Source organism: Rhinolophus hipposideros (genome assembly GCF_964194185.1).
Source record: "Rhinolophus hipposideros genome assembly, chromosome: 5".
Lineage (NCBI taxonomy): Eukaryota > Metazoa > Chordata > Mammalia > Chiroptera > Rhinolophidae > Rhinolophus > Rhinolophus hipposideros.
In genome coordinates, this window is record NC_138051.1 from 81,225,028 (window position 1) to 81,248,461 (window position 23,434).

Sequence of the window (23,434 nt, forward strand, 5' to 3'; positions counted from 1 at the left end):
TGAATAAGTGATCAGAAAAATAAAAAATTAATGACGGGTGTAATAAATGTCACGAGGGAAAAGTACAGGGTGCTCCGAGTTTGGGGTGGCCTGGGTGGCATTTCTGAGGACGCGGTTATTAAGCTGAGGCCAGAGAGTGGTTGTGGAAAGGGAGGGTGGGGCAGAGGACAGAGAATGCGGAGGCCCCAGGGTGGGAAAGAGCGGGGATCTGTCTAGGGATGGAAAGGGGGTAGTGATGGCAGGGCCGAGAGAGACACTGAAGGGGGCGCTGGAGAGGTGTGCCAGGTGTGCAGGAGACCCCAGGTTGGCAGCCACTGATGGGCTCCATGCAGAGAATGGCGCAGTCCATTCTGCAGTGGTTTGCACAGGGCATGGGTGGGACTGGGAGACCAGGTAGGAGGCTCGTGTGGTCCTCCAAGCAACAGGTGAGGCTGGCTCGGAAGAGGATGTGTTTTGGAGACTGAGGTCAAGGGTGAACAAAATGGGGAGGGGCTAAGGGAGAGGGAGGTGCCATGACTGACTGCCAGGCTTCTGGCATGAGCAGTGGGGGCCACCTCAGAACTGACCACAGCACTGAAGGGGAGAGTCGGGAGCGAGTGTGTTACGTCAGCCCGCTCATCCTGCTAGTGGTTTAGGGAAGGGTTTCTCTACTGGGCTGGGACTGCTCTCCTCTCCTTAGAGTAGAGTGGGTTGGTGATCAGAGGCCAGAGAGTCCATGTGGGACTGAAGAATTTGGGGTTCAGCACGGAGAGGCTGAGACCCAGCATTGGGTTTCTGGTTTCCAGATATTAAAAAACGATCAACACCCTGCTCAACCAGAGCTCTAGGAGTGTGTGTGCGCGTGTGTGTGTGCATGTGTGTTGCGCCTGCAATTGGGTTTGTAGAAGGAGAGGCTGTTACTTCAACAGCTGGGGTGGCTCCTGCCAATCACCTGTGATGTCATCACTGTAATGACAGGTCTCTCATGGGCCCCCACTGCTGTTCTCATCTTTGGTGTGTGAACGGATGCCTGGTGGTTGGTTCTATGTGAGGTTTAAGAGGAAACTGGGCTCCTGGGGAAGAGACACTGGAGAAGATGTCACTTCAGTGAAGCAGGTTTTAGGATTTGTCCTGGGAGCTGGGAAGGAATAACACGTAAGAGACAGCAGCCAGGGCAGCGAAGGATCCCTTTCCCTGGGAGGGGAAACGGGGACTGGTGCTGGGTGTCGCCAGCTGGCACAGCAGAACCGCACGCCGTGGTGTGCCCACCTGGTGCCACGTCCTGTGTCCCCCATGCTGCCTGTACATCCCCGTGTTTCATTTCTCTGCTTTCCCGTTCCACCACTGCTCTGGGAAATACAGCGAAAGAGTAAAAATCGGTATATACTAAGAGTGTTACACTAATGGTCTGCACCAGGGGTCAGCACACGTTTCCTGTGAGGGCCTGTGATAGGTTTCTAGTGCTGCTGTAACAAATTACCACAGATTTCGTGGTTTAAAACAACACACATTTACTATCTTACCGTGCTGGGAGTCACAAGTCCTAAAATGCAGGTGTGGGCTGGGCTGCATTCCTTCCCGAGGTTCTAGAAGACACTTTTTCCTTGTCATTTCTAGCTTCTAGAGGCTGCCTGCGTTCCTTAGCTTGTGGCCCCTTCCTCCATCTTCAACGCCAGCAGTGTAACGTCTTTGAATCAGTTTATCTGTCTTTTTCTCATCCTTTCAGTTCTGCCTCCTTGGTCGTATCTCTGCTCTGCCTCTCACCTTCCTGCCTCCCTTTGTGTGGATCCCACGCGGTCATCCACGATGCTCTCCCCATGTCGAGAGCCTTAACTTAATCACATCTCTGGGGATTAAGGGATGGGACATCTTGGAGGGGGGCATTTTTTTGTCTACTACAGGTCCAGAGAGTCACTATTTTAGGTTTTGCAGGCCACATTCTCTGTCACAACTGCTTAACTCTACCATCGCCATAGACAATGTGTGATGAATGGCGGGCTGTCTCCCAATAAAACTTTATTCATGGACATGGAAACTGAGTTTTACATAATTTTCACATGTCACAAAATAGTTTTATTTTGATTTTTTTTTCAAACACTTAAAAATGTAAAAAAGCATTCTTAGCTCGTGGGCTGTACAAAAACAGGCGGTGCCTCCCCCGCTCTAGATGCATAATATCCTTTAACGTTTAGAACACCCCTACTGCGTGGCCTACTGCGTGGCTGTGGTTATCACTCCCGTTTGCACAAGGTTAGTGACGCTAAGGAGTTTGCCCGAGGCCACATGGCTAGACCTTGGCAGGTAGGGCAGCTGACCCCAAAGCTGGTGTTCCTAACCACTGCTCCGCTTTGCTGGGCTCAGCCCGTAGTGTGTGTGGTTTCCCCCACACGTGGGCTTTGTCCTCCCAGTAGACCCAGGAAGTCTGGGTTTATCTCCTGTTAAGATCCCTGGGCTCTGCCGTTTCACTTACAAAGCGAATCTGGAAAACTTACTGGGATAAACATATGCGGATGTCCTAAAAGATTCCAAGGACTTTGGTACCTGAACTCTCTCGTTTGGGGCTCTGAGACACAGGAACAGCCCAGGCTCATTGGGTGCCTGGCAGTCGCCACCTCCCAGAGGCTAAGGAAATCTGTCCTGGCAGCAACTGAGGCCGCCATAAGCAAAGGATCCTTAGGCTTATTTTCTCCCTCCCTATAGTTTTGGATGTAGGAACATCTGAAGGTTGTTGAAAAAGGGCGTTTGGGGTTTTGTGAGGGTGAGTGCATCAGGTCTGAGGATTCCTTGGCCCCACCAGAAATGAATGTGAGCCACTGTGGCCAGGCTTTGTCCCCACGGGCAGAGCTGTGGATGAGGAACCTTCCCCTGGAAGAGACCTCGGGAGCCTGCTGGCCTGGATTTCAGGTGGGGAGCTGCTGATCATCTTTCTGGCTCTCTGCTGTCACCCTATCTTATTCCTTTCGTCTGTGGTTCACACAAGGCCCCCCTCGGCCTGTGTGGGGACGGTTCCTCCTGCATTTCTTCAGCTAGGTAACTGGCTGAAGATCTCAGTTCTTTGTCACCTCCTCGGAGAAGCCCTCCCTGCCCAGGTTTAGTCTAATGAACACAGGCTCTGAGGGTACCAGCTACCTCTCCCTTCATGATATTTATCAGAGTTGGCCATTTTACATTTATTTGTGATTCCTTGGTTCATTCCTGTCTCCCCAGCGGACTTTAAGTTCCAGTAGTGATTCCAGAAGATGGTGGCTGTACCCGATTTGGACTCATTCCCCATGGAATCCCCAGTGATTGGCACAGTGCCCTGCATATATCAGTAACTCAGTAAACATTTGACAGATGAATAAATGAATGACCTTTAGCAAATATGTGCCTTTCTCTGAAATGGGTACAGTTATAGCTCCTCTATCTAACCTCAGGAGAAGGTCGAGAATTACATTAAAGTACACTGGGGGCAACATACATGCAAATATAAGGAATTATCCATGGTCGAACATTCAGTCCCGGCAGAGCAAAGATATCCTAACATCCCTATACCAACCTAAGCTCAAGTTCAAGGAAGAGGTGGTAGGTTCTCATGTGGGCAGGCTTGCAATGGAGGGTATAGCACTCAGTCTACCCAATTCTGAGGTCTGCGTCCTGGCACCTGTCTCTCAGCTCTGTGATGGGGTGTGAGCACTTGGTCCCTGGGCACGTGTGACTCCAGGGATGGCTCTTTACCTCTGTAATCTGTACTCTGATCACACAGGGGAAATCTGCCTGGGCTGCCCTACCTGTGGGGGTCCCTGGCTTTATACTGCACTGGCTAGGATTTCTGGTCGCTTCTACCCCAGAGATCTCTGTCATAGGCAGAGACATAGACATGTCACCCTGTGAGGCTGTTCAAGTTATTAAGATGGGGGACGTTGAAAGATTAGATTTATGACAGCCAACAGTGGATTATGAAGAATAATTTATCAAATGTCAGTGCCTGCAGCCTACAATTTAGAGAAGGTTTGCTTAAGCTGAGGAGATCTGATTGGCCTGCCCCTTCCCCCATCTCTAATGAATGACAGATCTAATGGATGGCTTCCCAGGCTGGCCAGCCACACTGGGTGTTTATCTGCTTTTTATTAATCATTATTATCACAACATTTCCATTGAGTCCCTCCACCCACAGCTCTCAAAGTACCCAGTACCAGGGAGGCTCCCTCGGCCACTTTGAAGGAACTGTAGCCACTTCTGGGAGGTGTTCTAACTACCCTGTATCAGCTGGAAGGTCCAAAGTCCCCTCACCAAGAAGAGGTTAGGGAAAATTGAACCTCACTTCTATTCGTTCATTAGGAAATACTTAGCACCAATTATGTGTCAGGCGCCTTGGATGCAATGCAGTGCAAAAATAGATGTCTATAGTCTAGAAGGAAAGAGGGAGATTAAGCAATTATAAATTGAGACAACAGTACAGCTGTGTAATTGCTCTTGAAGAGGATGTAGGAATTCTGGGAATGTACACTGGAAGGCTTCCCGGAGGAGGTGACAGTTGAGCTGTGATTTGAAAGACGATTGGGAGTTACCTCACTGAAGAGGAGGGAGGGCAGCCTTCTGGGCAGAGAGGACAGCATGTGCAAAGGTCCTGCAGTGGGCAGGGAGGGAGTGTGCTGCTGGTTGGAAGAGGCAGAGAGAGCTGGGGAGTAGAGGGAGGAGATGCAGCAGGAGAGGTAGACAGGGTCAGACCGTGTGCGTCGTGTTAAGGATTTTGGCCCCAGGAAGCTGGTGAAGTGGTTTAAACAGAGAGAAGTGAGATTATCACCTTATGGTCGGAAAACTCACCTTAGCTGTATGTGGAGATTGGATTGGAGGACACAGCAATGCAAGTGGGAGGGTCCGTTAGGAGGCCATTACAGTCTCTGGGTAAACGGGGATGGTGGCTTCTACTCACTGACAGGACAGAACTGAGGGCCTAGAATTTCTGACTTCTTTTCTAGTGCTCTTTTTATTGTAGCACTCTGCCTCCTTCATGGAGGCATTACCTGCGGGGCAGGGATCTCCACTCCTGCTACAGTTATTGGGGGTCTCTCATTGCCTGTACTCTAGATACTTTCTGTATGTTTCACACAACTCTATTAGGTTGGGACTAAAATTTGCATTTACAGAAGAGGAAACTGAGGTATAGAGGGGTTATCTGACTGCCCAAACTGATGTACCATGGAGCCAGAATTAAGCGTGTGCGTGTGACCCAGAACCTGCATCAGAATCATTATGCCTTCCTAATGCCTCTCAGGTCCCATGTCCTGGCCAGCTGGTGGGCCCATGGCCATCTGAGGGTGAGGCTGCTTCTGGCTTCTTGCTTCTCTTTCCGTCAGCTGCTTGTTACCATCCTGTAGGAGGACAGAAGCTGGGTCTGACCTGTGATGCCCTTGGCAAAGCTAGATGGACAATTCGATTCTGTACCTGGAGGCTGTTTAGCCCGTTGGTAAGAGTTGAGTATTGTGTCATTTTCCTGGCAGGAATTTAGATAGGACACTGTTTTGTAATTTCTGGGGTTGACCTTTGTCAAAAGGGCCTCCGGTTCTTCCACTGGCCCTTCAGTCCTTTCCTCCCAGCTTGGCAGTAGCGATAGCTAATAGTTCTGCAGAACCCACAGTTTGATCTTTCTGAACCTCAGAAAGAACACAATTTCCTTGGAAGACAGGATCTACGTGTTCTTGAGCCGTTATTATTATTATTATTACTTTTATTATAACAAATTGCTCTGAGTGAGAAGCTGGTGCTGGGGCTACTCCCACTTTGAGGCAGGGCAGCTGTCGAGTGGAGAGAGGGACACATTTGGATGCCTGTCCTCCCCCCACACCCCGTAAGCTCTATATGGTGATATTGGAGGTCCTCTCTTCTTACCTGGCCAGAAAGTCCCTTCATGGTTGGGTGAAGCAGCACGGGGCAGGGGGCTCTGTCTCCAGGTGGCCGTGGTAAAATGCAAGTGTGTTTTTCAGAGGCTGTTGCCTTCTTCTGCTAGACGGAGGCCCTCCTCAAGGTCAGAGACTGTGTCTGTTTTCTTGGCCCCCGTACCTAGCATGGTTTCTGTCATGGGATGTTTTCTAGCCTGTAGTCAATATGTGTTGACTGGCTGAAGCGAAGGAGGGGCACATTGGTTTCGTTTCATATATTCACTCTGGTAACTTGGCAGTGGCTGCCGGGAGCACTGTGGTGACAGAGATTCTGGGCCCAGCCAAAAGGAATGCTGCGATTGATTAGGAAGGTCTGGCACGGGTGTGCTTGGGGTGTATTTATTAGCTATCGCTGCATAGCAAGTTACCCTAAATCTTAGCATCTTAAAACAACAAGCATTTGATGTCTTAGTTTCTGTGGGTCAGGAATTTGGGAGCGGCTCACTGGATGGTTCTGGCTCAGAGTCTCTCAGGAGGTTGCAGTCAAGATGTCGCCTGGGGCTGTGTCATCTGAAGGCCTTTGTGGGGAAGGAGAGCTGCTTCTAAGATGGCTCACTGTTGGCAGGAGGCCTTGCTTCCTTACCACATGAAATGAGCCTCCACAGGCTGCTCAAGGGTCCTCATGACGTGGGTTTTAAGCAGTGGGATTCGAGAGGGGAGGGTGGGTTTCCTGCCCTAGGCAGACGCCATTGTTTTGCCTAGCCGACTGGGGCTGTCTTGTCTGCCTCAGGCTGGGATTGGGGGCGGGAGGGGAGGTTCACTCTGTTGGCACCGGGACTTGTACCTTTCCTCAACAGGCTGCAGTGGAGGGCTGTTGGCATCCAGCCAGGCATGGGGTGGGCCATCTTGAGACCTTGGGAGCCAGATGTTGTTTGCTGCTGATGCCATGGTAACCTGCCTTGGGTGCCCTGAGCAATCTCCCCAGCTCCTAAGTGGGAACTGCTGAGCCTTGACACCTAGGCCTGGACTTTCCTGCTTGGAGGGAGGCTCCTGCCATCAACTGGAGCGGCCAGTTCAGGGTTTGTTAGATTTGTTAGCATTGTCTTACAGAATAGGTCTGATGTGAATGAGTATGGGGACAATAGGATGGAATATTTGAAACTGGGCCGTCTTGGAAAATCTGGGACATCTTGGAAAATCTGGGACATCCTCCTTCCTGTGACTGGTAAGCCAGTCCCCACAAGGGGTCTGAGGCCGGCTGGGCTGCGGGCTACGGTGGTGTGGCTGAGACTCAAGTAAAACTCCCCCCAGGATTCATATTGTGGCTTCTTCCGAACATCCTGACTTCCTGTCACCTTCTTTTGGGCTAAATGTGGACCCTGGACAGTATTTGGCTGCTTATTATGGCATTTTGGAAACATTGCCCAGCAACCTGGCTTCGTGGGGATCTGAAGGATGACTTTCTGGAGAGTCTCTTACTTTGCCCTGTACTGGGGAATAATGTCACGTGGTTCTCAGGATTCCTGGAGCCCAGCTGAAGCCAGCCTGCTGAAGTCTTAACCTGAGCCCCTGTCTGCTAAGCCCTCGGGGGATGACATTTCTTCTTGCCCCACTGAGGTTTTCTGCTCATAAAAAACCAAACAGTCCATTTACACTCATTTACACACACACACACACACACACACACACACACGCACAAATACAAAGCTAGAGAAACTTTTTTCCTGATTATTTTTCCCTTTCCAGACAGGGACATCGATATATTTGAATCATGGGCTGACAGTAATTAAAAAGCACATAACTAGTCATTTTAAAATGCAGTTGTTTTACTTAATTGATTTTGCCGCCAGACCCAGAGGAAAAAAAGGGAACGAGGGGAAAGAAAGCCTTAGAAAGGGAGAGTTTTCTGCAAGTGGCTGGAGGCAGCCCAGGCCCTGCTTGAATCTAATTGCTGCCCATGCTCAGTTTGTTTCTGCTAATGGTTTTCTGCTGCAAGGGCTGGGGGACCAGGCCTGATTGCAGGGGGGTGGTGTTTGTTTCAGCTGCACTGGCGGTATAATTCTGCTTTCAGGACAGGGTCTATTTTTCCTTACTATCTATCAGCTTAAAGTACTTCCACTGAACACTTTGAATCAAGGTTCCATTTAGAGATACTTTATTCATATTTAATTACAGGCTGCAGCACCAATCTTTAATTACCTTTTTTATAAGCTAGCTAGGAACATCTACTAGCAATCAATTAGTGTGTGTGTGTGTGTGTGTGTGTGTGTGTGTGTGTGTGTTGCGTGCACAGGAGGGTATGGGCTTGTGACTTGCTTCCTGATAGAGAGGGAAGGGGTGGCTGCAGGGGCGCTGGGAGGGGGTGGGCGGGCCAGGCTGGGGTGGGGGATCTGCCCGGCAGGTTCCCTGTGCAGACGGAGTGAGTGGGGTATCCTCATCTCCCATGCACGTCTTTGCTTCTACTGGTCCAGTTGGGAGTTTGGTCAAGTTCTGACAGCTGTGCCTTACTCAGAGTGCTGCCATAGCACCTGGGCTTAGGTGGTATCTCAGACGCCCTCCATCCCCTGGTGGGAGCAGGGAACGTGGGAGGCCCTCTTCCTATCCCCTGGGGATACGGTGGACCAGGCTTCCTTTACCCTGGAGACTGGAATATGCTTGCCTCAGCCCTTTTTGTTCTTCACCTCCCCCTGGAGTGTTCTTGGCAGCTGTTCTTGTCACACAGCCCTAGTGATGCCGTGTCACTCTTTGGTTGCAATGACTCTGCAATGTCCCTGCAATGACACTGGTTTGAAGACTGGTTGTCCTTCTCAGAGAATGAGCAAATGTTCCAAGGGAGCCAGGCGGAGGCTTGAGATAGAAAGTGAGGTCACATGACCCCCAACTCTCTTTGCAGCAGGGAGGTTGGGCCGTTCTACCTGCCTGGGAGGTGAGGGTCCGAGTTCACAGCTGCACTCCAGAAAGTGGCCTCCTTGCTGCTCCTTTAGGAACTACCAGAAGGTCGCCAAAGGAACCCTGGTGTCGAGCTCGTTATGTAAAGGCCAGGACGTTGCAGAAGCTTTACTTCCCTTCTATGTATGGATCCCTATCCCAGCAAGAGGGTGGAGAGAAGATGGAACTCATACTTACGAGCCTCTTGGGGGGACTGGGCACCATGCCCATGTTTCTTTGGTTTATTCCAGCTGGGGCAGAGAACACGCTGTATCAGTCAGAGCTCCTTCAGTTGCGTGTGACAGAAAACAGTTCAAACTGACTTAAGCAGAAAAGGAATAATAGAGTGAGCATTCAGGCATGGCTAGATAAAGGGGCTCAACTATCGTGATTAGGATTCACTCTCCTGTCTCTTGGCTTTGCTTTCCTCTTTGTTGTTACTATGTGACCTCTGGCATCTCTAGGCATCAAGTTCAATTTTAGCAGGAAGAAAGAATCCCTTCTCCTATAGTTCAAACAAAAGTAAAACAATTGAGTCTGATTGGACCATTTGGGTGACCTTTCTATCTTGGAACCAATCAGTGTGGCCCAGAGCATTCAGGGTTTTGATTGGCCAGGCCTGGAGTAACAGGTGTAGTCCACCTAGGTAAATGCCACACATGACATGTGCTTTTACATTTGAGGCCTTCAGATTAATGCAATTGTGGGAGCAGGAAGTTCCAGCCATTTCAAAGGGAAGAAAGAGTTCATTCAATTCTTTTCCAATGGAGAGAATAGTGGATTTAGTCCTTCAACAAATCTTTGTTTGTCACTGACTAGTTCTAGCCCTGTTCTCGGTCCAGGGAATTCAACAGCAAACAATATAGGCAACAGTCCCTACCTACCCGGGGCTGATACTCCAGTGAGGTTACAGGGATGGTGGTTCTTTCATTCTCCTACTCCAAGCCTAGGTCCAGGTTAAAGGGTTCCTGTGTAGAGAGACCCAGGGCGATTCAGGGTGGATGATGTGGAAAGAATCTGACCCTCAGGGAGCTTAGAACTCACAAAGGAAGGAAAAAGACAACTGCATGGTTGGGGAGGAAAGGGAAAGTAGGTACTGGGAGGGGGTTCAGATAAAAACCCAACGAGGAAGAAGGGGGACAGGAAGCCAGTCTGTACCTACCTCCCGTGACAGAGAAGTGTAGGCCCCTCCCATGTTGCCTGGACATTTGGCCTCTGCAGGATGTTGATAAATGGGATGGAGTTTAGTGAAGCTACAAAAATGATGACAGGGCTGGAAGGAGTGATTTATGAGACAAGATTAGCAAAGTGATGGTGCGACGTAGCACACAGGGAGATGGGATGGGGGCTGGGGGTCATGTGATTCCTGAAGTCCAAGGAGGAGAGGGGCTGAGGGGCTGGGTGGCTGCTGCAGAAGGGGACAAAGGGGGCTGGGGGCACGGACTGAATAGGCCTCAGCCTGCGAGCCGGGGGACATAGGAGAAGGAGGGGAGGCACGTGCTTGTACACATACACATTTGTGTAGGTATGTGTGTGAATGTCTGGGCTTTCCAGAATTGTGAGGGTATCCAGGGACTTCAAGAAATGTAGGGAATGAGAATTTAAGCCTTGGTCAATCTTGCAAAAGGCTTTTGGGGGCTTCCTTTCCATCTGGTAGAATATTTATATCTGGATCATGTAGGTGTGGCCACTCAAGTCAGAAAGAAGTTTCCCTTCAGGGAAATCGTTATGACATTTCTAAGAGGGAATAAGGGAAGGGAAGAGAATATGGAAGAATGGGGGTAACTTTTCATTTCATAGAGAGGAAGCGGGCACAGAAAGGTCAGGTGACTTGCCCAAAGCTACCTTTGGTTGGCATTGCAGGTGAGGACCAAGTGTAAGGTTTGGGCCTACAGCCCTGGGGTCTCTGCCAGGTGGCTGGGCTGAGGGTGGTCTCAGGGGCCCATGTTGAGGCCGCTGCACAGGCAGGAACAAGAGGTGGTTATTGGCTTTGCAGCCTCCAGCCAGGGTCCTTTGAGCTCTCCAGGTTGACAGGGTTGGGAATCTTCCATTTGATCCCTCTTGGTGTGCCTTGGTCTCAGGTTTTGTTACCTTTGATTATATTCATATGTGAGAGCCTTGGGGGTACAACGGTGGATAATTAAATGGGCAGCTGGTACACAGTCCTGAACATTCTAGACAGCACTCCTTTGGCCTCAAATGGAGGTGGTCAGGGCACCTATGCCCATGTAGGAGGACACATCCTCCACGTGTGTTTTCTCTCTCACTCCCTCCATATGCCAAGTCTCAGGCAAGGTACTGGGCTGGCATACAGATGGGGGCATCGGGCAGCACCGGCTCTGGCCCATCCTCCCGGCCCCTCTCACTGAGTTGGGGCATTTCATTGCTCTGTCCTCTCTCCATTCTTGGCAGATCCATGATTTGTTCGTGAGCTTTGACGACACCCCTCTGGGGACTGCCTCTCTGGCCCAGGTCCATAAGGCGGTGCTGCGTGACGGGCGGACGGTGGCTGTGAAGGTCCAGCACCCAAAGGTGCAGGCTCAGAGCTCGAAGGACATTCTCCTGATGGAGGTAAGAGTTTCCCCTTTCACCTTCCGTCACCCTCATTCTGTGTTTCCTTGTGACGCAGGCAGCCTCAGTGAAACTGATTCACAGCTGGTAGGTGGATGTGGCCCTTTGAGCTGCAGAGTGGCAGAAGGGGGCTCGAGACCGCAACAAAGGAGATATCATGGGGTGCTGTGACCATGGCACCTGTGGCTGGGTTGTTCCGTTCTTCTTCTTCCTTTTTTTCCTGGGAACTGTCTGCGGATGGGCTCAGAACACACTGAACAGCTACTGGGGCCAAGGGGACCTCAGGAGGATGTTGTTGAAAGGAGATGAACCCAAGGTGATTTCCCTGGGGGTAGAAAAAGTGACATCTTAATTTGTTAAATTATGACAAAAGGCAGCGTGTGGTCAATCACGGGATATAAAAGTGACAGGCAGCTCGCACAGAAATATTTATGCAGATTGCATGTTTGCCTGTCTGATGTATTTTGAACGAACAAACTTCCATGCCTAAAAACGGCCCTGGGAAAATTTCTAGTGGAGACTGCGCCTCAGGACTATCCTGGCTCCACGCCCAGAACAAGGGAGGGACAGTGCACAGGTCACTGCTTGGATGGCAGCTAGCAGCCTCCATGGGAGGGCGGCAGTCCATTTAACTTGTGGCACGTCCCTCCTCTTCCTTTTCTCTTTCCCTTTGCTCCCTTTCTTCACTCTGGACTCTTAGTTTATTCTTTCAACGCACTTTGACTAAATTTCACACACACACTGAGGGTCTCTTCTGCGTCCAGTGAGCGAGCAATGTCTGCATCCTTGGGGAGCTCCTTGTTTAGTGGAGGAGCAGGTCTCGACACAGACAGCCACAGTGTGGGGACACGAGCTCTGTCCAAGGGGTATTTGTGAAGTGCTGTGGAGCAACTGTGCCTGGACTGATGGGGGCACCAAGGGGATGTCACTGAGGAGCCCATGAGACAGCCGGGAAGGGGAAGGACAGCCTAGCCTGTGTGAGAGCCCAGGTCTTAGAGGAGCGGCTGTGCTTAGAGAACGTGCACTGGATCAGAGGGTGAAGCCGGGAGTGGTTGCAGAGGAGGCGCAGGGAAAGGAGGCAGGAGGGAACACAGAGGGCCTTGTATCCCAGGCTCAGGCGCAGAATGGAGTACCTAGTAAATATGTATCTACTGTGGAACTGAGCTGATCTGATTTTCTCTTGTAGTCAGTGGGGAACCATTTAAGAATTTTAATCAGGGGAATGTCATGATCAGATGTGCATGAGAAATAAAAATCTGTTGGCAGTCTGGAGGATGTATTGGAAGGAAGTAAGACGGTAGCTAGGGAGACTAATTGAGGGGCTGCCGCGCTGGTCTGAGAGAGAAATGATGTGAACCAAAGCAGTGTAATGGGGTGGAGGAGAGGGTTGGGTTCAAGGGGGAATTATCAGGACTTTGTGACCAGGTTTACATGGATAGGGGCAAATACTGGCATGAACAAGAAGGAGGACGCTAAAGCAAGTTGGAGGTTTCTGGCTTAACTGATTAAGTTTGGATGCCTGTAGAGACGTGTGTCAGTCAGAGTCCAGCTGGGGAAAAAAGACATTGCTCTAGGTATTTCGGAGGGAATTTGAAACTGGATGGGGCTGACTGGGAATGGAATTGCTGAGAAGACAAATGGGATGGTGAAACAATTACCAACAGTAGGAAGCTACCCTCAAGGTGGAGGGACAAAGAGAACAGGTGGTTTTCTGGAGCTGGGGACACCTGTGGAAGCTGGGACCACGGTGAGCTAGTCCAGTGAGAGGTGGGTCACAGACACAGGGCCTGTCACCTGGAAATTGGAGCCACAGGTCTTTTTTTTTTTTTTTTTGATTAGTTTCAAGTATACAAAACAACATAGTGATTGTGATTAGACATTTATATACCTCACAAAGTGATAACCCCAGTGAATCTATCACCCATTACAATATTATTGACTATATTCCCTATGCTGTACTGTATAGCCCTGTGACTCTTTAAAAAATTATAGTTGACATTCAGTATTATTTTATATTAGTTTCAGGAGTACAGCATAGTGGTTAGACATTTATAATTTATGAAGTGATTCCCCCGATAAGTCTAGTACCTATCTGACACTATACATAGTTTTTTACAATATTATTGTCTATATTCTCCATACTGTACTTTACATCCCTATGACTCTTAAGAAGTACAAATTGGTAATTACAGAAGAGCCACAGGTCTTGTTTGAGGTAGCAGGTTTTCACCTTCTGTCTCCCAGTATTCCACCAGTGTGACCCGTTCATTGGTCAAACCTAGCTGGAAGCCAGTTGGCAAAGGAACCTAGGAAATGTAGTCTCTTATAAGAGTCAGGGGGTTGGGATGGATTTCACTTTCAGAGCAAAGTGAAATGGGTGATTGAGCAACCAAGTAAGGTAAGAGATTGCCATTAGGAGCTTTGAACAGGATGTCTGTGTCGGGTTGCAGTTTAGGCTGCAGATACGGACTCAGGTATTTGTCAGCAAGGAGATTCACTGGCGCTGAATCTGGGCGAGTAGTTGAGACCACTTAGAAAAGGTATGTAGAGTGACCAAAGGAGAGGGCAAGGGCAGAACTCTGGGGACCGTCCTAATTTGGAGCATGCACCCAGGAAGGTATGTTCCTGAGGAAACTAAGAAGACGTGGTCAGAGGGCTGGGAGGAGAAGGAGGACTGAGCAGTGCTGCATCCAATGAAAACAATTTCAAGAAGAGAGCACTGTATCAGTTATCTAGAGCTGCATAACGAACCACCTCTAAACGTAGTGGCTTAAAACAGCAGTCACGTGTTTTGCTTATGAGTGTAACCCGGGCAGGGCTTGGTAGAAACACTCATTCTGTTTTATGTGGTGCCAGCTGCGTCACTTGACTGGAACTGGAGGAGCCACTTCAGGATAGCTCACTCATATGGCTGGCAAGTTGGTGCTGGGGCTGTGGGTCAGGGACTCAGATCCTCTCTGTGTAGGACTCTCCGTGGCTTCTTCACAACATAGTGGCCAGATTCTAAGAATGAATGTCCCAAGAGAATAAGGCTGAACGTCCCAGTTTCATGACTTAGCCTTGGCCATCATGTAGATTATTTCATCCGTACTCTATTGGTAAGAGCAAGAGTCACAAAGTCCCCCTTAGTTTAAGGGATGGGAAATAGACTCTATTTCTTGATGGTGGTGTGGCAAGTTTCTAGAAAAGCATTAGAATGGGAAACATTGTTACAGCCATTTTGGAAAATACAGTCTGCCAGAATTGCTCAATGTTGTCAAGTGGGAGATAAAATTAGTAATGCTCTGAAAGGGGTATTTTGGATTTGGTGATTTAGAGGTCTTTGGAAGAGCGAGGAGAGTGGGATGAGTGGGGTGAAAAAGGATTGAGCCTCCAGGGAATGAGACAGTTAATGTAGAATACTCAAGTTTAGCCATGGACAGTACGGGGTAGGAGGGTAGTGGTTAGAGCAGAGCACAGGGTTAGAGGCTGGGGGACTCGAGCCTGCTGTAGCTGGTGGGGAAAGTGGCAGTGGAGTGGGGGGTAGGGTTTGGAGATTGAGGAGGGGAAGTAACTGATACATGTGGTCCTGGAGGAGACTCGAGGGGTTGGGCTACAAGGATGCAAGTGGAAACATGAGCCTGCGCCAGCTTTTGTTTTGAGACTAGAGGAAGGTGGTTAGGCTGTGTATGGATGAGTGTGTGGGGCAGAGGGAGAAGGCGGGTTGGGGGGAAGTGGGCAGCTGAGTTGTACCATCCCGATAGCCTCTATTTTTTCTCTGAAGTAGGAGGCAAGACCATCTGCTGAGAATGAGGGGGTAGAAGGTGGCATTGGAGGCTCGAGTGGGGGTGAAGGTTTGGACTAGCTGCTGTGTGCAATGGAAGGCGGGGCAGGGCTGCTGAGTGGCCCTGGGCATCCACCTAGAAACCTGAGTTTTCTGGAGCACGTGCCAGTGGCTGTGGGATGGCCATTGCCGGGAGTGAACCGGGAGTCTCGGCGGGTCCCTGGGTGTCCTGAGTGCCAGCGGTCACTCCTGCGTCAGGTGGGAACCTGCCTCTGGCCAGCAGTGTTGTCAGGACCCACTTGGGCTGGGAGGACAGCTGACATCATTTTCTCTGCTCAGAGCCTCGCTGGCTCCCTAAGTAATACTGGCCGTAAGGTCCGTAGCAATAATTCAGCAATAAAGATTTGCCATCTTGTGGAGATAAACATCAGATGCTTTTCTTGGGAAGTATGGCGTAGCGGCCGTGTGCAGAGTACAAAGCGGTTCGGTCAGTGGCCGAGGCACTGCTGGGGCTTCACAGCGCAGACCAGAGACCTGTACTCACAGCCTTCAGAACAGAAGCTGGAAACGAGGCCCGAGATCACCACCTCCATGGACCATCAGCCTTAATAACAGCACCAGGTGGCATTGCCTTCTCACTGGGTTTGGTGTTTGGTGGAAACTATTCTACCTGGGTCACGCTTCTCTGCTATAAAGCTAAGAAGAGCCCAGCTGGAAAGCCCATTTTATTTTATATTTGAAATGAGTTGTTTTTTTTGTTTGTTTTTTTTTGAGTCTAGACTGAAAATGGTGCCTTTATTTTAGGAATGACAACCCCAAAAAGGTGCTCAGGCATGCTTGGCAGGAGAATGGTTTCTAGGGGGTCTTAGGACTGCCTTAGCCAGCAGAAACTTGGAGCCAGAGGGGAGGCAAAGTCACTTTTCTGCCTTCTGGTGCTTCCTTCCATGACAATTCCAGGGCCTGTGTGCCCTCAGGCTTCTTTCTCACTGCCCATCCTGTGATTGGAGGATTTCTCCTCCAACCCTGTGATTGGTCGCAGCATGGTCTAGAGAGGAAGACAATCTGATGAGGGAAAATCATACTAAGCACAGAGTGGCGAAAAGGCTTAACATCTGGATTTTTGCAGTTTAAGAGGTGAGCTTGTTGTACTCTGGTTTCTCTTCAGATCGTGTGAATCTTAAGAGGTGAGCTTGTGAATCCAAACTCATATACATTGTAAGGATAGGTCTGCAGGAGTGAAAGTTTTGAGCGTGAGGAGGTGGGGACTACTGCTTGTATCAGTTAGGATGCTGTTGGGCGCAGGTATCAGGAAATCCAACTAAAAGTGGGGTAAATGAAAGTACCCTATATTGTCTCACATTTCGACACCTGGCAGCAGTGCCGACTTTTCCAAGGTTGACTAACCCAGCACTTCCTTGTGGTCTTTAGGGACCCGGGTTCCTTTTGTCTCTCTCTCTCTGCCTTCCTGGCTTGCCCTTCTAAGGTAATGCCCTTATGGTCCCAAAACAGCTACAGCAGTTCCTGCGATTATAAGTAGATGACACCTAGATGCCAGAGAGGTCCTATTTCTTTCTTCCCTCATATTCCTTATCAAATGGAGCCCTTCAGTAGAATTCCCTTCATTCCTCACTGGCCAGAAGTAGGTCACATGCCCAAGCCCACACCACTCTTGGCCAGAGAAATGAGACCACTTAGATTGACTTAGACCGAGCACGATTCCCATTCTCAGGCTGAGGCTTCCCTTCCGTGACGGACACGAATGATGCACTGGTTTGAGGTTCTGTTAGCCAGGAAGGTGGGGGAAATGGCCTTTGGATTGACACCCAGTAGCATGTGCCTAGCTGTTGGGGACAGTCTCTGGGATAGACTTGAGTGGTGGCAGAGAGATGGAAACCGCCATTCAGTAAGTGGTGTTGGATGAACCTGGTGGTTTGGTGACTTTGCACAAGAGAGAAAGGCACAGCCAAGGGTGTTTTTCAGCTGTGTCATTATCACCTGATATCGTCCCTTTATTAGTTGGGGCAACTCTACTTCTAGATGCATGACCAGTGACTGTTATTGATTTGAGTGGCTGTCCAGAGCCAGACTAATTGGGCCCAGAGATTGGAACAATGATTCAGCAGGAAGGGGTGAACTGACAAGGCAGAGTCCATCGTCTACTGGCAGGCCGGCTTTGCAGCAGCTCCTGCCTGCCCACAAGAGCAGGGAGCTTAGCCGCCTGGACGGCACTGCCGTTCTCACTGCTGGAGAGCAGGCTAGGACTCAGCTGACCTGTGAGCTGGTGGTAAGAGCGTAATCCCCAGGTCTCAGTGGTACATCCTGTACCACTCCCTGTTTTCTCTTAAGCTTCTGAGTTTGAGGATAAACACCCCCAAAGAATTTAACTCATGGCCAGGTACTCAGTCCTCCACATACCACCTGTCCCCAAGGTGCTCTACAGCATTGGGATGGGACTCGGGTCTGAGCACGGGAATCTGTTCCACCATTTGATGTCATCTGGCCCATCCCAAGGATCTGTAAAAATAAAGACCTGTGACAGTCATGTTTTTGACTTTTTTTTCCAACATTTTCAGTGCGTGCTGCCTGTCATCTTGTTTCTGTATGTGTCGATTGAACAGTGGGTGGCTAGGTAATGTTTGTGTTTGGCACAGAATCCAACAGTTGATTTTAGTTTTTAAAATATATTTTTTTAAAAACCCAGAGATGTAGACAATCCCGTGGAAACTTCTTTTCACCCTATAATTCTGTTTTCTAAAAAGTATGCACTATAACAACTTATCAGAACAAAGATAAACCCATGAATGGCAAGCTATTTACATCACTCTGAATTGATTTTCGATTCTTGTCGAACATCGTTTTTACCAGTTCGGATCCGTGCAGGTGTTCTATTTAGTGTGTTGTTTCCCCATAGAACATTATTTCTTTTGTGCTATATAAAAACTTGATAACAGTAACTTGCATTTCAGTTGCATTTTACAGTTTACAAAGTTCTTTTAATGCCTTATCTCAAGCTTCCTATTGTATCGTCCTGTATTGGATTGCATGAGACTGGGCTGCATAAAGAAAGAAGCAAAAAACAAAACAAAACAAAACAAAAAAACCAAAAAAACCAACACAGGTCCAAGTCCTGAATTTGAAATTATAAGCTATGTGACCTTGAGAAGTGCTTTTACCCCCTGGAACTGGTTTCCTTCTCTCTGAAATGGGCAAGAAGAGGATGAAATGAGAACATGTAGTGAAGTACTTTGAGGCACAGTGCCTGGCATGTAGTGGGTACTAGATAATGATAATTCACCCCTTTTTTTGCTATTATATATTATAAAAGCTCACTAGTTTTCAATCTTTTATGTGACTCTTAATTTTTCTATTATATTTCTGTATGGCCCACAATTGATTTTTCCTCCAGTGAGCCAGTGACCTTATAGGGAAATAATTTCATTTTTCTACCTTGAAAGGAGTGATTAATTGTTGAATATTTAAGTCATAATATTCCAAATATTATGAGTCATAAGGTTCCAAATCAAGTAGAAAATTCTCAGGCATTCCAAAACTGTGATTCCTGAAAATTCAGAGATAATCTCTTTTCCCACCCAAACCTCAGAAACAGAAAAACTCAATGCATTTGAAAAACACACATGTGAACATATAATTATCTCTCGGGAGAGGCAAACTCTTTGAAATAGTCACTTGTTCATTCATTTATTCATTCACTCACTTATTCATGTGAATATTCAATAAACATCTGCTGAGTATTGAGTACATGGTAGGCACTGGTGAAAATATTGGTTGTTGGAACACTTTTATGGAGAATATACATTTTGGAGGAAAAATCAAAAAGTCGATAACAACACCTGTTTTATTTTAGTTGATTGCATCTGTTGTCAAAAAGGAAAAACTTAAATGAATTTACTAAGGGTAGGCACTTAAGAAGGGAATTGAATGAAAACAGAAGGTGAGACTGAGTTTTATTTTATTCCCCTCAGCCAAGAAAAGTCTAAAATGGCAGAAGCCCAAACCATTTCAGACTTGGATGAGACAGTGCTTAATCTAACCCGTCTCCTCAACCCCTTTGAAGTTTAAGGGGTTGGTAACCCCCCTGAATTATGTGCAAAATTATGTGATAATATGCATGTTTTGGGCTTCATCGCTTTCATCAAATTTTCGAATTGGTGACTCCCTATGAAGAGGATGGTGTCCTCCTAGAAAGCTAAGAACCACTGACTTCTATTCAAACAGACCTTCTCATTTGAAAGTAACCAAGGAAGGGACGCACCCACCACCCACAGAGTGCTTTAGAAACCAGTTTTATCAGTGCTGTACAGTTTTTTGGGGGTTATGAATGATTTTATGAATTAGTTATTAGCGATTAATTTCAATCAAAATCTTTGACTGCTTTTATGATTAATGGCATTAGGTCTTAACAATAACCAATAGTACTAGTAAAGACTAATTACATAATTGATTAGTTAACAGAAAAATCTTTAAAGTACCTGTCAGTGCTGTTTGGACATTAATAATAATTAAAAATTTCACAAATAACAATAACCGTATAGTAAATGATGAGGATTTATTGAAGTCTCATCCTCAGGTATAGACCCCACTAGGTTGCATGTAGCTCCCTCTGTAGACCCACACCTGGCCCAGGGTCCTTCCCTAGGAGGTAGTCAGTAAATATTGATTGAACAAACCAATGAGCCTGATTGTGGCTCCTTCCCTTGTCCCTACTGGGTGAGAACCTCTGGAATTTAGGCTGGAGCCCAACTCCGAAGAGATTTCTTGTCTGAGCTCAGAGCCTGAAGTGGAATTCAGGTGCTTCTGTTGCTGGTATACCAGCTCTGCATCCCCTTTGGTTACAGCTAAGGGCCATCTGAGGGCACGGTGACGAAATGGAGTGTCTGGAGGGTACGCTGTTCAAGTGAGTGGGTCTGACAGTGAGGTCTGGGCCCGCTGTTATCACCTCTGCCTTCTAGTTTCGTGTGACACAAGCAGACACAAAACATAAACTAAATCGATTATCATAAGGTCACAGCTCTAGCCCGAGAAAGACTAGACAAGACTTAAAAGAAATTAGACTACAGCTGAATGTAATTAAAAAGGATTTTGAGAGAAATTGAATATAATAACCCGTGTGATGATTCTTTTAGAACGGTATCTGGTACATCGCCTAGAACTTGGGTTTAAAACAAAACTGTAAATGCTTTGGAGTTAATGGCTCTACTGTAGATTTATGTCTTTTGTACTGCCCTGCCTAACAGTGTTGGCATAATATCATAGACCAGGGCAAAGAGAAGCATAAGACATGGTTCAGAGCTGGGCGCAGTACATCCTTCTGGATACATGGGACAGTGTCTTACTCTGCGCCGTAACAAAATACTACAGACGGGGTGGCTCGAACAACAGACATTTGTGTCTCACAGTTCTGGAGGCTGGAAGCCCAAGATGAAGGTGTGGACGATGGGCTCCTGCGCTGACTTTCTTCCTGGCTTATAGACGGCTGCCTTTTCTCTGTGTCCTCACATGGCAGAGAGAGAGTGAGCTCTGGTCTCTCTTTCTCTTTTTAGAACAACACTAATCCCATCATAGGGGGCCCACCGTCATGCCATCAGCTAAATCTAATTACCTCCCAAAGTCCCCACCTCCGAACACCGTCACACTGGGTTTAGGGTTTCAACATACGAATTTAGGGGAGGGAGGACACAAGCATTTGGTCCATAGCTGCTGGGAGAATTACCAAGAATTACTGGGAGACTTGGTCAGCGGTTCTCCCCAGGCCTGACTTGCAACACTGATGGGAGTTCTTGTAAGAGAGCAGGAGAGTTGCCTACTGTGTTTCCCTCCTGGGATGTTGGGACATCTCCCATGCCCCTTGTGTCACCCTTGGTCACCCACTACACAGCCATTGTCTGTGAACTTGTGAGGCTGTCTCAAATCCAGCTCTAGTGGTGGGGTAGCCTCAGCACTGAGTCCTCCCACAGAGGGGCCAGGGTCTGCTCTGCAGGTGTCACTGAAGCCTGGTTCTCTGCCAGTGACATTTAATTTCATGTCATTAAACTGACAACTGAAAGGCCAGATAAGTCTTCTAAAACCTTCTTTTTTATCATGTCCTCAACTCAAGAACCCATAGTGGGGCCAAATTGCCCATCATCCAAGCTTTTCATCCAAGGGGTCAAATCCCTTATGTCTTCTTCCTCTTAGCTAACCTTGTTTTCTTATTCCTATTTAATTTTTACCATGAAATATTTTGGATGTACAAAAAGTATAGAAAATAACTAAATAACTAAACATAGAAAAAGTATTGGAAATGCGCAGGTACCAACCATTCAGCTTAAGAAATAAACAAAAATGCAGCTGTAGTATGGCTGTACCCTCTAGCCCTTTGTGAACAGGATCAGGAAGCACAAATCTGGGAGCAGCAAAGGCAGCAGCAGTTCAGCGACATGCCTAAGAGAAAGGGTTTGGGGACTGGGTAGACCCAAGTGGAATTCTGTTTCTGTGCTTTCTTGCTGGGCAAATTCAGAAAAATCTTATAACCACTCAGAGCCTCAACTTCCTCATCTGTAAAATGGGGAGATGATAAGTAATAGTGCTGTGCACCTCCCAGAGTTGTGGAGATGAAGTGGAGTAACTAACTAAAGTGCTGAACCAGTACTGGGCATGTGGGAAGCCCTCAGCAAATGATAGTTGTTAATACTGGCAGCCGTTGGGTTTTTATCATCTTAAACTTGGACGGCAGTGATGGGTCCCAGGGGAGCAGTTTTCCCATCCACCCTTGCTCCAGGGGAGGCCCGGGGAGTTGTCAATTTCCAGACCCAGGCAGTAGAGCAAGGAGCCTTGGTGTCTGACTGATGGGGTGTTTGGTGGATTTCAGGTGCTCGTCCTGGCTGTGAAGCAGCTGTTTCCAGAGTTTGAGTTCATGTGGCTGGTGGATGAAGCCAAGAAGAACCTGCCTTTGGAGCTGGATTTCCTCAACGAAGGGAGGAACGCGGAGAAAGTAGCCCAAATGCTCAAGCACTTTGACTTCTTAAAGGTAGGAGGTGCAGGGCAGTGGAGCATGGTGGTCTGGAGGAAGGGTGCAGGGGGGGACTGGTCTCTGCCCCGAGCACGCCCCCTTGCAGGACATAAGGGGGTCATCTTCCTGAGTCTCTTTCTGAGGATGAATGCTTTGTCCCTGGTAAAGTACATTCAAGTCCTTGAAGGCAACTTTACAAAGAAATACCACATGTGTTTGTTGGCCTGTCACTCACTCAAACTGATATGTGCTGAATGATCTACAGTTTCAAGACACTGAGTGCTACCCAAGGGTCTATAAGCTGTGATGTCCGCTTCCATGAAGCGTGGGACGATGACACTGGTGACGATGATGGTGATAGCTCACGCTACTGGACCCTGGCACCTTTCCTAACACTTTATGTATATTATATTAGCTTGTTTACTGTACAGTCAGTTCTGCTATAACACAACCTATATGTCCTTAGAAATATCCACAGTCTGCAAAATCGCACAGGGCTTATTGGGAAAATGGGTTCTGCTTAACACACTCAAAACTTCACCAGTGACACAGAAAATTAAAGAAGATAGGAACCTAATAAAAACGGTAGCAGTTGGACACGTTAAATAGCTACGAAATACATAAGACCGTGGCACCCGTGGCACTTGCCCTCGACATCTGCTTGTGAAGTGGGCCTCAGAAGAGTCGCCACTTGTGAGTTATTGTGAGGTAGGGGAGGGGAGTCATCTGCAATTGGATGGAAAGTTGTGCCACCAGATGTGCGTGGGCGTGGCTCCTAACACGCGTGGTGAGGTGTGTGCGTTTTGTGGATTCCTATGTGATGTGGTTCAGCTGGATGCAGTTTGCTGTGTTTACATGGTGTTTCTTGCAGATGATAATGCACATAAGCAAGTGCAAAATTTGCCCTATGATCCAGCTGTTCCCTGATAGGACACTGGCATTGGAACACATTTGTGTTTTCAAGTATTAGAGTTGAACTGCTTGTAGAATAGAAGACACTGTGGGCAACAATATGAAGCACCGAGAAAGTCAAAGCTTTGTGAGAGGCTTTGCTGGTAAGTGCCGTACAGATTCAGAAGGGACTCTCACGGTCCATCAGGGCAGGAAAGCTCTGCTGAGGAGTTGGCCCTGGAGCTGGTCTCTGAGGACCGGCTTGATGTGCCCCACGGGGCACGTGAGGGTTGGAATGAGATGTATATCAACACTGCTGCTCTAGTGTATTTTAGAGCGGGGTTTGGATGCATTTCGCCAGGGGCACCTTTTCATGGTAGGGGTTGGACCCCTGTTGTATTCTATGCAGAGAGGTTGGCTTTCAACTCTCAG

The 23,434-nt window shown here is 48.1% G+C and overlaps 1 protein-coding gene across 5 annotated transcripts in view; it reads left to right on the forward strand.

Annotated features, from left to right (window-relative positions):
- ADCK1 (aarF domain containing kinase 1) overlaps positions 1 to 23,434 on the forward strand; it is a 110,280-nt gene that overhangs the window by 56,391 nt on the left and 30,455 nt on the right. For all 5 annotated transcript variants that reach the window (XM_081050169.1, XM_081050166.1, XM_081050168.1 and 2 more), the window contains 2 exons: positions 11,181 to 11,339; positions 21,971 to 22,129. In XM_081050169.1, coding sequence (XP_080906295.1) covers positions 11,181 to 11,339; positions 21,971 to 22,129 — 318 coding nt within the window. The remainder of the gene's footprint in view (positions 1 to 11,180; positions 11,340 to 21,970; positions 22,130 to 23,434) is intronic.